The sequence below is a fragment of the Silene latifolia genome, chromosome 11 (assembly GCF_048544455.1).
Source record: "Silene latifolia isolate original U9 population chromosome 11, ASM4854445v1, whole genome shotgun sequence".
Classification (NCBI taxonomy): Eukaryota; Viridiplantae; Streptophyta; class Magnoliopsida; order Caryophyllales; family Caryophyllaceae; genus Silene; species Silene latifolia.
This window is the reverse complement of record NC_133536.1, coordinates 163,999,905-164,014,385: the sequence shown is the minus strand read 5'-3', so window position 1 is coordinate 164,014,385 and position 14,481 is coordinate 163,999,905. Positions and strand designations below refer to the sequence as shown.

Below are 14,481 nucleotides of genomic sequence, written 5' to 3'. Positions count from 1 at the left end.
AAAATTAAGGATTCAAAATAGGAAAGTTTGACTTTTTTTTATAAATTACAATTATTTAACATTATATAATGAAATTAAATTGGCTAGTATACGTGCTGATACCCCTTACTTAACTGGTTACGAGTATACTTGCAAACAGTAACACCCTTTTCTAATGCAAAGCGTGTTCGAACCTTACTAACACCGTTTTTTATTTAAATTTTTCTTCTTCCTTTTCCCCCTAATTTCACACTAACTCATGCAATTCGCACTAAAATTAGATTAGGGTTCATCATTAATAATAAAAAAAATCGAATAAAACTAGGGTTAATCCAATTACACGATTTCAATTAGGGTTCATCATCAATTGAATGATCGATTTTTCTGTTTAATTGATTTATGACTAAATTAGGGCTACATTTGAAAAACTTAAATTAGGAGGAAAATGTTGAGTGATTTAGATTAATTGTATATCATCAATTTTATTAATAGAATTAAATTAGGGGGAAATGTTTGACGAAATTCATTATTATGATCCATAATTCCATTTTTGGATTAACCCTAATTTAGTCCAACTTATTTGAAATTCGGGCTTCGTTAATTTGAAGCAAAACTTTGATTGATGCAAAAGTTAGTCAGATATAAGAATATGATAATTAGATTTTGACAAAATTGATTTAATTGAATAATAAATAATTCTATTTTTATGTAATTGACTAAATTTAAATGGAAACAAAATAAATCAAATAAGGAAATAAACTAACCATAAATTAATTAACTAAATATGCAAAATGACTGACCTAACCCTAAATTAATCTAACCTAGCTAACTATGGTTTGCCACGTGTCACGTAGCTATTGGTTTGTGTACAAAATGTGTATGTGTAGCCTTTTCGTGAAAAGAAACTTAAATTTTCAAGTTCTCAAGTAACTTTATCTTGTTTAAGTTACTTTCCAAAAATAAAGTATTCCGTAGTTACTTTTAAGGGTGTCATACACAGATTCTGTAGAATTGCTCAAATCGGAATTAAGAAAAAAAAACCGTTGAAATAGACATAATTACAAGTTAGGGTGGCATTTAGCGTAACAGAAGTTGAGGTCATGCCACCATCAATACATCATTCGAAAATAATGTTTCACCGATGATTACAAAACTTGCAACTATTAAACGTGTTGCCATTTTCTGACCTGTATCAAATTGCTTAAAATAATACCCTGACAGTTCATTTGACTGCTGTGTGTGTCTAACTATGCCTGAATTTAGAAACTGAGAGCTTATGTACAAATACTAGGTCATTCTACCTTCTCACTTTTGATCTTCGTATACTCGGGTCACAACACCGGCTGCTATGGTTCTTCCTGATTGCCGTAGGAAAACTCGGCCAAGAGCTTTATAGCTGGAAAATTCCTCAGCACAAACTTCTCCTTGCAAAGCTACCTGAAAAATATACGGAGTAACTGTTATTTATTGAAATTTGTAACAGGGTTTCGAATTTCCAAACTTTTTCCAACATGGACTCGATGAAACACTCACAACTGGATCAATGCTTAACCCACTAACCTCGATTACAGCACTTTGCTTTGCTAAAAGGTGGCGAGGTGCCTTCTTTGTCTCCTTTCCGGTTCTGGGATCGAGCAATGACACGATCTTTACAACTCGAGCAGCTTCTTTTGCATGGTGAATGTGGAATTCCACCTAACATTTCAATCCGCATGATTAGCAACTATATTTGTTTTTTATACAAGTCATTCTCACAGTAATGCTACGAATAATCATCCATCCATACATCTCAAAATATATAAAAATTGCTACAAAGTTACTCCCTCTGTCCCGGTCAAAATAGTGTACGTGTTCTAACAATTGACAGAAGAGAAAGAATCGTAATAGGAAATAGAAGAATACAAAAGGGATTCATATTAAAAAGAATAAGAATAAAGAGGCCTTTCAAAAAAGATATGGATGCATGTTACTGATGGAAAAGAATTTTAAATTTTAAAATCCATAAAATTACGGGTTTTTTTCTAGTTGGAAGATGGTAAAAAAGACGTAGGATGAGAGGATAAAAATTTGATTAGGGATGAAGAATTAAGATGGAGAGCGAAGGGACAGTGAAAGGGAAAGGGAAAAGGGCATAAAGGGTATTTTATTTATTGTTGGTCTTCGTGTATCAAGCAAATGTAAACTATCCGTTAAGACGTAGGGACTAGGGAGTACGAGTTACCGGATTCGCTCGGGTACCCTATATACGAATCACGAATCGTTAAGAGCGAATTCTATCATGGTCGCTTATTGAAAATACATATAAGTTATAACACACATTCTGAAAGAGAGATTCGCGAATAGGCAAGGTCGTATTCATAACGAATCTGGTAACCATGCTCTATAGAAAGTATATTCGGCTGCCGTGGAAAGCAACAACTGTTTTATACAGAAAATGAAGCGACACATTTGGAATCAAGTCATACTGGCAACTAGAGCTAACACTCACCTGGGAACCAATCAGGATCGGGATTTTCACATCGAGAACGAGAATCTTTAACTCTAAGTGAGAAGCAACCCTAACAGGAAAATCGGGATGACACAGCACCCCCCCTGCTTTGACGTGAGTAGCATCAATTCCTTGTAGAACAACAGCAACATTCTGCCCCGCCCTTGCGACGGTACAAGACTGGGAGTTGCACTCAATAGAGCGTACAACTGCTACATCTCCCAAGGGCATAACTAAAACCTGCATCCAATTTGAATGTGATCATAAAATAGTTATAGTTAATTCATGATATAACACAGCAGATTTAGGATGTATTAAGCAATAAGCATTACACCATGTTAAAAGCACGCACGTGGTTTATGAATGACCAAAACATTGCACAGAATAAATAGTGTCAGAAGTGGACATAGTTTCATGAGCCAATTTGCTTTGATCAATCATGTTCCAAAGATGAAGAATAGTGAGTCTTCGACACCACTAAAAACAGAAAATCACAAGATTTAAGGCGACTCGAGAATTTTATAAGACAACACATTTCCGAACCTCATAATTTATTGTGTACTGCACTCCTACTTCTAAGTCACTCAAGACTCCGGTACTAGTATGGTTTAAAACATCGCCACCGATTTCGAGTTATTAAGGTTTTATAGAGAAGGTGTGATAACTGATAAGGCTGCCACAAGCGATTTCAAGATAAAATCCCAAGCCGAGATCTAATACCATGGGTACTAACATGTATCTGGGTGTCTTAAAAAAAACTCGCCAGGAGTTTTCAATCCTTAACATGCCCAAATAACTCCTCGTTTTGGGACATGAGGGTCCAGTCAAAAAATAAGGACACAAATAAAGGGACATATCTTAAAATTTAAAACATTAATTTTAACCGAAAGATTGAATTCCAGTGGAGCCAGAGACTCATTATTCTTGGGTGATTATGATGGAATAAATCAAAATGGCTCACTAAAGTGGATGTGCTTCTTGCTCTTGTGAAGTAGTGGTCCTTCAATGCAGTTCTCGACGCAATTTTCATCTTGAGTCATTCGGAAGCAATCTCTTTGTGTTGCTAACACAGGGGTAAGGTTGCGTAAATTCGACCCCCCCCCAACCTTGCAATTTGCGCGAGCCATTGAGGCACTGGGCTAATGTTGTTGTTAATGAAATATTTAGAGTTTTCACAAGTGAAGTAGAGATATGTTTAAGACATGCTTAAAATAGATACAAATCCTACTAAATACTTCATGCACCATCACCCTATTTGTTCTGTCATCAGACCCCTTTGTTGCATTTGTGCTAGAAGTGTAAGTTAGTAAGGATAGTGTATGGATTCCAAACTTATATCCTTAGCGTCACGTCAGACAAATATGACAACAAAAGTGAAGACTTCAAGTAACAAAGCCTATTCCACTAACAGTTAATGTATTATACAACTGGTTGTATATACAACTTAATCAATGTTGTTGAGCTTTGTTACAAAATTGTCGAGTTTTATTAACAAAATTATCGAGTTTTATTAACAAAATTATCGAGTTATGGTACAAAGTTATTGAGCTTAACAGAATAATTATTAAACTCAATAACTTGTAAAATTGAGGAGGCGGTTGTACAATACTATTATACAACTGGTTGTAAGATAGTATTTGTGTTCCACTAATACATATCCAATATTCTAGGAGAGCGTGATTTAGATGATTACGCCCATATTCTTAATCACATGCAGAAACACATACCTTGCATCCATTTCGAAGAGCTCCAGCTTCCAATTTACCACATGAAGAAATCTGAGCCGTAGACCGTGTCTTGACAACATCACAAATAGGCATGAGCAGAGGCTTTTCGTAGTCTCTTTTAGGAGGATGCAGCTTATCTATTGCATCTAAAAGATTAGGTCCGTCGTACCTGCAAATCATCTCAATTAGTTAGCCCAGGAGTTTTATCATAATTTCACCGTAAGTCATTCCATAAGTGCCTGTTGTTTATATTTGATACGTAGTATTTATTGATGATAATCGCACCCAACTTTTCGAAAGTACGATATGCAAACACTCACATGTCACAATTCACCATTAATGGTCATACAACATTTATACTGCTATGTCCACAGCAAGCTAGCATATGGAAATTTACAAGAAGAAATTAACAGCCCACTTCACCACCACCACAACATCAGAGCCTTAATCTCAAAACGATTTGGGGTTAACTGACATAAATCATCTTTTGAACCGTCACTGACTAGTGGCACACTTAAAAATACAATGAGAGAATAAAACGGGAAAAAAAAGGAAGGGGAGCACGAAAAATAGTTGATCTAAACTGGTAGGTATAAAAGTCATAAAACAAGAAAAACTTTTTTTTTCTCTCTGTTTATACAAACTTAGATACAAAAAAAAAATCAATCAATTAGTAGTAAAAATATAAAAACTAATTATAATGGAGTGAAAATCAAATTATTTTCTTTGAATCAAGCTACTAACTTGGCTTGCCCGGCAAACAAATGCGGAGAATAATAATCAAATAGCCCTACAAGCGTCAAGGTGTTAATCGTCCAGTACAATGTTACATGGATTGGGTACAATATATCCTTGTTGATCTGACTGCCAGTTCCAGATGACGTTCTGGACTGAATTGAAGTTTTTGGTATAAACTTTAATCTTAGTGCGCACTCGGGTAGAATACAAGTAATATATAATCATAATGAAGAGTCCAAATAGCTAGAAAATGTCTTAGTCTTGGTGACCTGATACAACCTCAAACACTAAAGAGCAACTTTACTGCTAAAACTATTGCGTGGCTCAAGTGATACACCGAAGTGACGAGACCTTGAAAGTTGTTTTTCAGGTGTCAGTCGCGGGACCTTTTAGTCAATCGAGGAAGGTTTGGGAAAGGTTTGTGGTAGCAAATAGTAGCACCAAGGTGAAGCTTCTGGATCTGAAGCGCGGTTGCTAGTACGGAGCCTGCAGCGCAAAGGCATGGTGACCACAACAGCATGGGCTTGTTGAATGGCAAGACTGGTTACTAAGATACGGTTTTCTAGGGTGAATGATAGTTCTTTCAAGTTTCAATGGTCCCAGAAATATACCATGCTTTGGATTAAAAGAAAAATGACTTTGCTAAAGTTTTTGCACTTTGTACATTGTAAAGTAATAATTAGTCAACAAGAATGTTTGAGTACATAATACTGGGTTATCCAGGTCGGAGTGACAGACTCTTGCGTTCTAAGTTTCTAACAAGAATAAGGTTGAGTACATCTAAACATGCACACTTTTCCCATAGGCGGGAGCCTATAAGGCATTGATGTATTGTTATTATAAATGTTAGCGTTCTGAGCCAAATTGAATCGGAAGTTTATAAGGCACAATCCGCCATTTTTTTTTTGGGTGCGAACAATCCAAACTGGTGAATCGCTAGTTTTTACGAAAATTGGCAAATCACAAGTTTACAATTCTAGCTGAGTTCAGAGAACTTAGTTAATCGGAAGACTACTGTTTCACGTTCTTCATTAGAGGACTCATTGTCCTCTCTCAATTAGTCTCACTATAGACGGATATATCCGTCTAACGTGAAAGACGGGTCAAATATGCTTAAAGTGGTGACATTTTTGGGCCCACCATGCAACTTGTTGCTTGTCTAATGCTTAAAGTGGGTGGATATGTGGTCCGTCTATAAAACGGATATCTCCCGTCTATAATGAGAATTTGTGATTCTCTACTACTATACACCCTCCCTAATTTAATATTCCTCCTCTGACTTTTCAGTCTCCAAGATGATAGATAACACTGACACCATTGTTTTTGGCACTTACTCGTGTATATTATGAGTACTTTTTCCATGGTTATCATAATACGACCGATTCGAATTCTTAATACGAATACGCAATTCACTAGCAGCATAATTCGATAAAACTATAACCAAACACCATAACACGACGTAATTCATGCAAATTGATTAGCGATTCGTTAGGAAATTAAGTGAATCCAGTAACCATGCTTTTTTCGGGTGAACATATAATCTTGTGAAAGATATTTGCGTTAACAAATGTAAATGTTAGTATCATATTATGATTTTATAATTTATATACTTCAACATATTAGTTGTAAATTTTTGAAACTTTAACCTCAAATAGGCAAATGGGAAGAATGTTTGATTATGAAGGGAATACTTTCTAAATATTTACACAGAAAGTCTTTTACCTAAATAACCAAGAAATGAGTTAAAATAGTTGCCTTCAAACAAGGAGCCAAAGGCTATATGGCTTATTGAAGACACCACCTAGATTTTAGAACTGTGAACAAGTTGAGCCCCAAAGTTCTCAAATCGTCTGAAATTGCCAGTTCAAAACAACGGAGTGATCTGATAAACCCCACTAAGCGTGGTGTGCAGACTTTACGATAATTTCTGCTTGAGTAAGGATGTCTCGGCTCTTCTCAAATTTAGATACTAGGTGTGTGAAATGCAGAAATGCAACGGCATAAACAATAACTCTCCAGCTCTCCCTTTGAATGAAAATAGTGCTCATTTAAGCAAAAGCAGCATTATTTCAGATGTATTTGAGTGGTAAGTTGGTAAAAAAGAATAAATGACCCTCAAAAGTGCCACAGCCACAGTAGAGGAAAGTTTAAATTGAAATCAACAAAAAAAAGGATGGAGGCCTTAAAGACATAGAATTAAAGAAAAGTCACCGAGAGGAAAATTATCAATCCAGAGGTTGTTGAGGTAATTTATGTATCCAAACATACTGTTGGTCATGCTTTGAAGAGTACATCTTATACTCCAATAGAAAACATTCCAGCAGTCTTAATATAGCCCGAAATTATTTCTATGATCTTTACTTATTTGTAACTTAAGAATGGACTTCGAAGGTCATTGGATCACAACTTGAAATTAGTTAATGATTGTTCTTAAGCATGACCTGGAAACCTCAGGTTCCATTCTGAATAATTTGCAAATACAGTAGGTGGGAAACTCAACGCATTTTGTTATCCAATGCTAGGGCAATGAGCCAATGAGTCAATCTATAACAGAAAGTTGAAGAACTGTAAAGCAATAGTGTAAAAAACATAGCAGTTCACTCACCACGAATTTAGACGTACATCAGAAGCAGAAGCCACCAGATTTTGATTTTCCATTGCACTGACAGGAATCCAGAAGACGGAAGAATCTTTGAAACCACAATGACGAAGAAAAGATCCAACCTGCTGCTTAATTAGATCAAATCGTTCTTGTGAGTATGCCACAACATCCATTTTGTTGATAGCAACTATAATTTGATCAACACCATAACTACGAACAAGCTGTGCATGCTCCCGTGATTGTCCCCCAGCAATATCCATACCCGTTTCATATGCACCAATTGAGGCATCTAGAACAAGAATTGCTGAGTCTGCTTGGGTTGTTCCAGAGATCATATTTGGGACAAAGTCTTTATGGCCTGGAGAGTCCAGCAAAACCACGTGGTAATTTTTAGTGTCGAAATAAGCAACAGCAACTGTCATGGTTATTCCCCGTACCCTTTCTTCAGCACTCTCGTCCAAAGCCCAGGCATAAGCAAATGAGCCCTTTCCCTAGTAAAAAAAAGTATCCTATGAGCCCTTTCCCAATAAACAAACATGAATGAATAACTCATGGGTATGGGGTTCAAACTTCAAACCCTTGCAAAAGCAATTTGGCATGATAATATTCACTCCCGAATCAGAGCCTACCACCCTCTGACTGGTGTTTTTGTGTACGTGGTTTACAGGCTATTGATTATTCCCACAAATTTACTATAATGTGCACTAAAGGTAAAGGCTGCGGGTTCCATTGTTAAGAAAAAGAGCTTTATTGATGACTCACATGTTGCTTTGCTTCTTTCTCAAACTTGTGCATTTGCTTCTGAGATATCTGGCCTAAAAGGTGTAAGAGTCTGCCTGACAGAGTGGACTTCCCTGAATCAACATGGCCAACCTGTGAAAGGGGAAGCGAGATTATACTTGTATGCTCAAAAACAGAAAGCACAAGAGAAAAAATGTTTCACAGAAGATAACTCACAATGGCAAGATTTAGTTGAGTCATTAGACTGCTTTCTTTCTCAGGTAGCATCCACTTCTCAGGTTTGTACTGTGCAAGGGACTTTTTAGGAAGAATAGGTTTGGAGGATCCAGGCTTGCTGTTCAAAGACATATCCTCCAAGCCACTGGAAACACTCTCAGGGTTTTCTTCTCTTGCAAAAGAACTACTCTCTGCCATGTTATTATTGGATTTTGGTTTCCTTGTAGAGAAGGTATCAGATCTTTCAGAGCTTGGCAGACCATCAACGACGTCAATGTTCCTGAACACATCTGAAGTTGAGGAGAAACTGTTCTCTTCCAAAGGAACTGTTCTTCCTGTCGATGCAGTATTAACACCAGTCTGTCTCACACTAGACTCTGTCGGTGTGGAATCATTCTTTACAGCAAAGCCTGGTGGAGCCACTGAACCTCCTGAATAAAATTAAATACATTGAGAATTAGCTTGAATATGCATTATAATCAAGAGTTATGGAAAAGATTAAGAAGATTGAAAGGAAATCTACACCGGGGAGAAAAGGAAGAAATGATGGATTCGTGAGAGCTATACAAGTCAAGGAAGTAGGCAAAGCAGGAGGACAAGAGTTATTTTCTTTTTTACTTTAAGGAGTTGAAGTATTTTTAGACCACCAATCAACACAAAACACCAGGATTCTCAAGCTTTAAGCTTAGTTTGGACATAGGTTGACGGGAAAGAGGAAAGGAGATGGTAATTTTCTTACAATTCTTTCCTATACTGGAAACGTTTTAATTTAGCATGTAGGCTGGAAATGGATCCCTCAATTTCCCTCCACATCAATTTACTAAATAAACAGCGGAAATTATCTTATTACCCGCATCCTTATCCCTCACCTCACAATTCCTCCACCTCCTCCACCCAAACAGAACCTTAGACACTTTTGAACCTCTGAAAATCGTAAGTGTAATTCTACTATGCTGGTGAGTATATTCATCTAATGATACAAGTGGAAAGAATAAAAGGGGGACAAAAGCAAGTTAAAGAAGAAAAGAAAAAAATATGACAAACTGTGGATACATAAGTAACAGACTCGAAACGGATCACATCCAAGTTGTTCAAATAAGAAACAAGCCTATTTGACCAAAAATTTTAGTATGGTATCAACCTAAAATTCCATACCTTTTTTTGATGAATTCAAACGACTGGAGATGATATCATCTGGTGACGGGATATCAAACTTGAAGGGGGCTGACACAAAACCCATAAAAATTAGAAAATTATCCAGATAAACTCCTGGAAATCAATCTTAATATGATGTTAACTTTTCCAGCCTTCCAGGATGTCATACATTAATCCAATGCAGGTATCATTCATCTAAAAAGGTAGCAGACCTATAGTTGTATGGGGGCGGCTACTAGGATCAGTCCGACCACAAGAGAGCAAATGACAAAGCCGCTGAGTGCTCTCGTTACTATGGTATCCATTGCCACCACCAGTGACATTTACAAAAGTTTGAGGTTGAGAAGCTACAGCCCTTTTGGGTGCCTGACTAGGAACTGAGGCAAAGAGTGCCTTGGCTAACTTGGATACTCCATAATCTCTGTCCCCGCCACCAGAAACTGCAGCAAAGAGATCTATCTATGAAGACCACTTTGAACAAGAAAACCTATACTCAAAGGTTATTAGATTGCGAGACACGTGTTGTACACAAAATCACTTTTTAAGAGTTCGAAGCACAACGTAGTGCTCAGACATTGGTGATTCAAGCCGAGCTAACTAGTAGACAAAATCTTTTAGAGCCCATAGGTCAGTGTCTCCTTCCTTTCAGCAAGAAAATCACATAGAATAAAAACAGACTCCTCATCCACCTATGTTGGACCTAGAAATAGGTATCTATTGCCAGTTTACCACAATTAGTAACACTCGACTTACTGACTACTAACAATAACAGTGATTAGGCATGAGTTAACAACACTCACACAAGAAAGAAACATATACATGGAAAAAGCAGACACACAGGTCGACCGCACAAAAAGTGGCAAGGACTGTAACAAAGATGCCACTTCAAATCCCACACATATAGAACAAAATGAATACAGCGCTTGGAAAACCCTATCGACAGGAAAACATGAAATTCAATTTTACCTGCATCCTTATCAATATTGCTGCCAGTATTGGGTGGAGGAAAACGAAGAACGCCACATATCTCACAAGAGGTCATATTTTCATCATTATCATACGTACAGATGGAGCAGTGCCATACTCCGAGCTTAACTGTCTCCTGAGTCACTGCAGCTGCTTCACCTGCACATTAAAATGGTAGTCCGTAAATAAGTTGGGCATAAAAGTATGTACACTCCAACAGCAGCAAATGAACCCAAGTTTTCCAAGTTATAACATAATCAACAAACAAGCAAAGAATGAAGCGGTTACGACTTCCAATACTTCCAATACATCATAAAACAGGAGATTACAACAATAAATGCAAACCTTTCTGTAGAGAATTATCATCCTCATCCACATAATCCTGATACTCATCAAACTCATTGTCATCGTCGTAATCATATCCGTAGTTAGGTTTACGAGGCATTATCCTTGTTCCTGATCATAAAAATCGCAACTAATCCATTCAATTCCGAATGCAATAACATAAGTATAACAGTGAAGCTAAAACCCCAACACAGTAAACTACAATTTCTACCGACAAAAATAAACCCTAACAATCGACGTAACTGGAATAAAAATTGAAGTGCGATCGATCAATCAAGGTGTTGAAAACGAAGAATGGAGGAGTTAAGAGAGGAATAAACTTGCCGAAATTAGAAGGCAACGAGAGAATTAATGTTCCTGCATAAGCAAGTTTCAGGTGATTCAGTGATCGAGAAGAAGCCTAATTCAAGTTGAGCACTTGAGCTCCAACCAACGATTCCAAGAGGCTAACAGACCCATGTGTCTCCTCACTTCCCTCCAAATTCACTCATTTTTATTACAAAACGGGTCAAATAGAATACTACTTGTGTAATAATAAGACAAGTTTTTGCTAATATATAAATATTTTGTTTTGTACTAGTGGTCGTATCCTCTAGGGTTTTTCCTATAAGGGCATCCGTCTAGGCTCCATCTTCGATACCTTCTTGCTTTTTGTAGGTTTTTCTCGCGATTTTATGTGAGATTTCTTTCTTTTCTTATTAGTATTTTGTCCCAGCGCTTCTTATTGCATTACAAGAAGAAAACATACACGAGAGCATCTTTCTATGGAGGGGTCACATAATACTAAGCGCAAAGGCAAAGCTATTGTGGGTGCGGAGGACGACTTCGTGTGGGATGATGGAGACGACAACAAGCTAAGAAAAATAATCAAGCCGAGGTGATTCTTGTGGGGAAGATCTGGACAACGAAGGCTATATATGCTAAAGCCGCGATTGACCCTATGATCAGGCTTTGGAATTCAAAAGGTACAAGCTGACAATCTTATCAATCAATCAATCAATCAATCAATACTATATATTAATTCCAGAAACCAAGGGACTTTCATGTAATTAAATAAAGTTATACAAATTAATTATACTATATAGTTTAAATCACTAGCACCGTATGATGGACCCGATTAAGGGATCTCAATGCAAATATTATATAGTTTGGGTTAAAATTGAATTATATAGAAGCTTGGTAATTTTCCTAAACATTTGTAAGAGACTAAAACATGGTCAATTTCCTTAAAATAAAATAATTAATTAAGATGGTCAATTTCCTTAAAATAAAATAATTAGTTAAGATGGTCAATTTCAAGGAGACTAAAAGAAAGAAGATGCTTGGTAATTTTCCTAAATATTTATAGAAGACTAGAACATGGTCAATTTCCTTAAAATAAAATAATTAATTAGTATAAACATGTACACTTATGCTATTAATTATTATCATCATAAAATTATATATTAAATTTAAAATCTATGCAATTTTATTAAACTTTATAGTTTATTAGATGTATAGAGATGTTAATTATTTAACATACAAAAATATAATATAAGTAGGTTATAAATAATTCAAGTTAGATTCCATAATATATAATATTGCATAATTGTTTCGATTTGATTTAATGCATATATGTAATATATTTATATAAATATAGAATCCTCTTAAAATTGCATGCTTAAGTAGTAAAAGTAATTTCGTCAGTAAAGAAAAGAATTGTAATAACATTGGATATAGTTATATGATAGTAATCACTCATTTGAATAGTAAAAGTAACAATATTATCAGCGAGATCAGTGAAAGTGGTAGAAACAACAACGGGAGTAGTGAAATAATCAATATTAATGCGGCAATAGTGAAAATAACAATAATTACGGCGGGAGTAGTGAAGTTATCAATATTAAGGCATGCGGCAGTAGTGACAGTAACAATATTTACGGCGGGAGTAGTGAAAGTAACAGTAATTACGGGCAAGTAGTGAAATGTTATTACTATTGTTTCATTAATAAGAGTAAAATATTAATAGCCGGAGTAGTGAATTTGTCTCAAAATTTATTTCATCGTAATTTTAGGATATGTCATAAAAAATATATTAATGATAAATTTACGGGTTATGCAACTTTAAGTAATTTTATTTAATGAAAAAAAAATTTAATGGCAAGTAGAGGTAGCCCGGGCGAAGCCGGGCACCAATACTAGTACTATATATTAAATCCAGAAACCAAGGGACTTCAATGTAATTAAAGTAAGTTATACAAATTAATTATACTATATAATTTTAAATCACTAGCACCGTGTGATGGACCCGATTAAGGGATCTCAATGCAAATATTATATAGTTTGGGTTAAAATTAAATTATATAGAAGCTTGGTATTTTTCCTAAACATTTGTAGGAGACCTAAAACATGATCAGTTTCCTTAAAATAAAATAATTAATTAAGATGGTCAATTTCCTTAAAATAAAATAATTAATTAAGATGGTCAATTTCAAGGAGACTAAAAGAAAGAAGATGCTTCGTAATTTTCCTAAATATTTATAGAAGACTAGAAGATGGTCAATTTCCTTAAAATAAATTAATTAATTAGTATAAACATGCACACTTATGGTATTAATTATTATCATCATAAAATTATATATTAAATTTAAAATCTATACAATTTTATTAAACTTTATAGTTTATTAGATGTATAGAGATGTTAATTATCTAACATACAAAAATATAATATAAGTAGGTTATAAATAATTCAAGTTAGATTCCATAATATATAATACTAGTATTGGTGCCCGGCTTCGCCCGAGCTACCTCTATTTTCCATTAATTTTTTTTATTAAATAAAATTATTTAAAGTTGTATAACCCATAAATTTATCATTAATATATTTTTCTATGACATATTCTAAAATTACGATGAAATAAATTTTGAGACAAATTCACTATTTCCACTATTAATATTTTACTCTTATTAATGAAACAATAGTAATAATATTTCACTACTTGCCCGTAATCATTGTTACTTTCACCGTAATTATTGTTACTGTTACTACTGCTACATTAATATTGATAATTTCACTACTCCCGCCGTTATTATTGTTACTTTTACTATTGCCGCATTAATATTGATTATTTCACTACCCCGTTGTTGTTTCTACCACTTTCACTAATCTCGCTGATAATATTGTTACTTTTACTATTCAAATGAGTAATTAATATCATATAACTTACTACAATTTTTTTCTTTACTGACGAAATTATTTTTACTACTTAGACATGCAATTTTAAGAGGATTATATATTTATATAAATATATTACATATATGCGTTAAATCAAATCGAAAGAATTATGCAATATTATATATTGTGGAATCTAACTTGAATTATTTTTAACCTACTTATTATATTTTTGTATGTTAAATAATTAACATCTATATACATCTAATAAACTATAAAGTTTAATAAAATTGCATAGATTTTAAATTTAATATATAATTTTATGATGATAATAATTAATACCATAAGTGTGCATGTTTATACTAATTAATTA

At 34.8% G+C, this 14,481-nt stretch overlaps 1 protein-coding gene across 3 annotated transcripts; it reads right to left on the bottom strand.

Annotated features, from left to right (window-relative positions):
- Nucleotides 1–1,005: 1,005 nt before the first annotated feature.
- Nucleotides 1,006–11,487, bottom strand: LOC141612035 (uncharacterized). Of its 3 annotated transcripts, XM_074430732.1 has the most exons (12): nucleotides 11,282–11,487; nucleotides 10,958–11,068; nucleotides 10,613–10,771; nucleotides 9,859–10,086; nucleotides 9,647–9,715; nucleotides 8,492–8,922; nucleotides 8,297–8,407; nucleotides 7,538–8,025; nucleotides 4,195–4,363; nucleotides 2,468–2,707; nucleotides 1,540–1,674; nucleotides 1,006–1,416 (listed from the first exon to the last, which is right to left on the bottom strand). In XM_074430732.1, exons 2-12 carry the CDS (start codon nucleotides 11,055–11,057, stop codon nucleotides 1,285–1,287), a joined length of 2,262 nt encoding a protein of 753 aa, XP_074286833.1. In that variant the 5' UTR covers nucleotides 11,058–11,068; nucleotides 11,282–11,487; the 3' UTR covers nucleotides 1,006–1,284. The 3 variants fall into 3 exon arrangements, with proteins under 3 accessions (XP_074286833.1, XP_074286834.1, XP_074286835.1); XM_074430733.1 differs by lacking the exon at nucleotides 9,859–10,086 and having other exon boundaries at nucleotides 11,282–11,436; XM_074430734.1 differs by lacking the exons at nucleotides 9,647–9,715; nucleotides 9,859–10,086 and having other exon boundaries at nucleotides 11,282–11,436.
- Nucleotides 11,488–14,481: the final 2,994 nt, after the last annotated feature.

What these genes read in the sequence shown, in the direction of transcription:
- LOC141612035 (XM_074430732.1), bottom strand. Translation starts at nt 11,057, where the DNA reads ATGCCTCGTAAACCTAACTACGGATATGATTACGACGATGACAATGAG. An exon ending in AGAAAGAAGCAAAGCAACAT is followed by an intron (nt 8,026 to 8,296) that starts GTGAGTCATCAA and finishes TTTTTTTACTAG; the next exon opens with GGAAAGGGCTCATTTGCTTA. An exon ending in CTCTTCGAAATGGATGCAAG is followed by an intron (nt 2,708 to 4,194) that starts GTATGTGTTTCT and finishes AATTGGATGCAG; the next exon opens with GTTTTAGTTATGCCCTTGGG.